Source organism: Mandrillus leucophaeus, unplaced genomic scaffold (genome assembly GCF_000951045.1).
Source record: "Mandrillus leucophaeus isolate KB7577 unplaced genomic scaffold, Mleu.le_1.0 Scaffold58, whole genome shotgun sequence".
NCBI classification, from domain to species: Eukaryota; Metazoa; Chordata; class Mammalia; order Primates; family Cercopithecidae; genus Mandrillus; species Mandrillus leucophaeus.
In genome coordinates, this window is record NW_012106252.1 from 404,214 (window position 1) to 406,502 (window position 2,289).

At 55.2% G+C, this 2,289-nt stretch overlaps 2 protein-coding genes across 2 annotated transcripts in view; both read right to left on the reverse strand.

The window, feature by feature from the left end:
- Positions 1-2,289, reverse strand: part of WNK4 (WNK lysine deficient protein kinase 4) — a 22,000-nt gene that overhangs the window by 15,983 nt on the left and 3,728 nt on the right. The gene's annotated exons all lie outside the window — the stretch shown is intronic.
- Positions 1,014-2,289, reverse strand: part of VPS25 (vacuolar protein sorting 25 homolog (S. cerevisiae)) — a 19,713-nt gene continuing 18,437 nt past the window's right edge. Inside the window, exon 6 of the mRNA XM_011998774.1 lies at positions 1,014-1,655. Coding sequence (XP_011854164.1) covers positions 1,543-1,655 — 113 coding nt within the window. The 3' untranslated portion in view covers positions 1,014-1,542. The remainder of the gene's footprint in view (positions 1,656-2,289) is intronic.

Sequence of the window (2,289 nt, forward strand, 5' to 3'; positions counted from 1 at the left end):
GAGAGCCTGAGTCAGCAAGGAATGAGATTTCAAGCTTAATCCCCTGCCCTTGTTCCTCATTCAGCATCTATAGCAGATGCTGAATGAAGAAAGTTACGGCCGCCCCTCCGAGCGGCTCCCCGCGAGCAGACCCTAACCTTAGTCACCGCCCCGCCCAGCCGCGCCCCCCTGTTTCCCGAGCCCCCGGCCGCAGCCTCACTCTGAGGCCAGAACTGAGTGGGAGACCGCGGTGCGTCCTCCCGCACTAAGAGTGCACAAACCTGTTTGTGCGCGGGGGAGTGCAGGAGAGGAAGACACTCGGATCCTAGTGGGGGATTACTTAGGGGCAGGCTACCACCGGCCTGCACACCCCAGATAAGGCAGCACCACCCCCTCCTAACTGTCCGGAGTAGCCCCAGGCCGAACATACAGAAGGGACAGTGGAAAGGTCTGACGTTGTTGTCCCTCTGGTCTGCATAGGGAATGGGTGTGTGCTCCCCAGGATAAGTCCCTCCCCCAAACTGCCCGGTCATCCATCCCCTCCAGGCCACCTTGGCCGCAGCCTAGTCCTGGCCAGAGTGGCTGTTTTTGCAATGTGGGCTCTCCTTCCTCCCTTTCTGTTTGCCAAAGTCTCCAATAAACCAAAGTCCACATCCGGCTTACCCCCTCAGCTCCCCTTGGCCACAGTTACCCCACCCAGACCAGATGGATGGAGGGAGGGGCTTCAGAGTAGTTCAGGACTTCCATGGGGGAGACGGTGAGGGAAGGGGGAGCCCTTAAGTGACTCCAATTCAGAGAGAAAGCAGTCTGTCCCCAAGCTGTGTTCCATCAGCACTCCTCCACACAGCCCACCCAGCAGATGTAAAACCACAGGCTCACTGGAGCCCGCAGAGCCCTGGAGGACCTTTTCTTCTACAAAAGTCATAAGCTTTCTTTTCTCTCCCCTCTCCCAGGCTGGGATTTACTCAGGTGGCAACACTTCACAGCCCTCCCCATCCCCATTCCAGTACTGCAGTAATTTAAGAGGCAGGCAGTGGGAGTTGAGATTTTAATATCATAAATCGGTGTCGAGCCACACCTCTCACTGCCAGGCCCGTGGGCCTCCTATCTTCATATTGCCTGGAAGGCTGCCTGCAGCCAGGGCTTCCCCCATCCCCTGGGAAGGATCCAGCACCAGCCTGAGAAGGGAGGCAACAGCAGCTAAAGGGGTGGGAGGAGGAGGAGACAGAAGCATGTGCTGCAGGTGCATGTGTGTATGTACTTACATGTGTGAACACATATAAAGTATCAGGTTTATAGACCCTGGCTCAAGGACAGTCTAGGATGGAAAGGAGGTAGGGCAACAAGAAGCACATCTTTCCTCCCTGGTGCTTCAGCCTCACCCTATCCAAGGGACAGACATATGGGGTATGAGAAACCCATCCCCAGGTCCCAGCCTTCAGGACTGGAGCCCTTTTGAGTCTGGTGGAGTCACAGATCCAGTCTTTGGGGGACACTGGGTCTGTCTCCTTTTGAAAGCCCTGGAAAGGTGGGAGGTAAGAAGTAAAGGGAGACAGGTCCCTGCTAGAAGAACTTGACGCCTCGGCCATCGCTGACGGTGATGATCTCGGCCTTGTGTTCCTGCTGTAGGGCCTGCAGAGCCCGCAGTAGAGTGGCCTCATCCAGCCCATGGAACTCTGAACAGGGAGAGATGGGCAGTCAGAGACAATCAGCTCCTGGGGCCCAAGGCCTCTGAGGAGAGTGGTCTGGCTGGAAGCTGAGATGCTTCCAGAGGCAGGGTATGCATATGCCATCTATACTGCTGCAGCTGCTACCCACACTTCCCAGGCACTCCTTAGTATTAAGGGGTGGAAGAAAGCCTGAATCAGCATGAAATGAGTTTGTGCTTATTTCCCCCTTACTGGTTCTCCTCTCAGACTCAACCTCCCCCACACCTCCCATTTGTGTCTGATGCTCAAGAATGACACCATCTGCTTTAGGGCCACAAAGGGGCCGTGAAAATCAGGCCTAGGGAGATCGGAGCCATTGTCACTAGACACTGACCCTAGAGGATCTATCCCAACACAAAGAATATAGCCACTACTCCTGGCCAGGAGACTGTTAAACTCTAGCACTGATATCTGCCCTTTTTCTAGTTAAAAGCTGGGAGCACAGGCCAGGGGCGGTGGCTGACGCCTGTAATCCCAGAACTTTGGGAAGCTGAGGCAGGGTGGGGGGTCAGGGGTTGAGATCAGGAGTTCTAGACCAGCCTGGCCAACATGGAGAAACCCTGTCTCTACTTAAAAATACAAAAAATTAGCCGGGCATGGT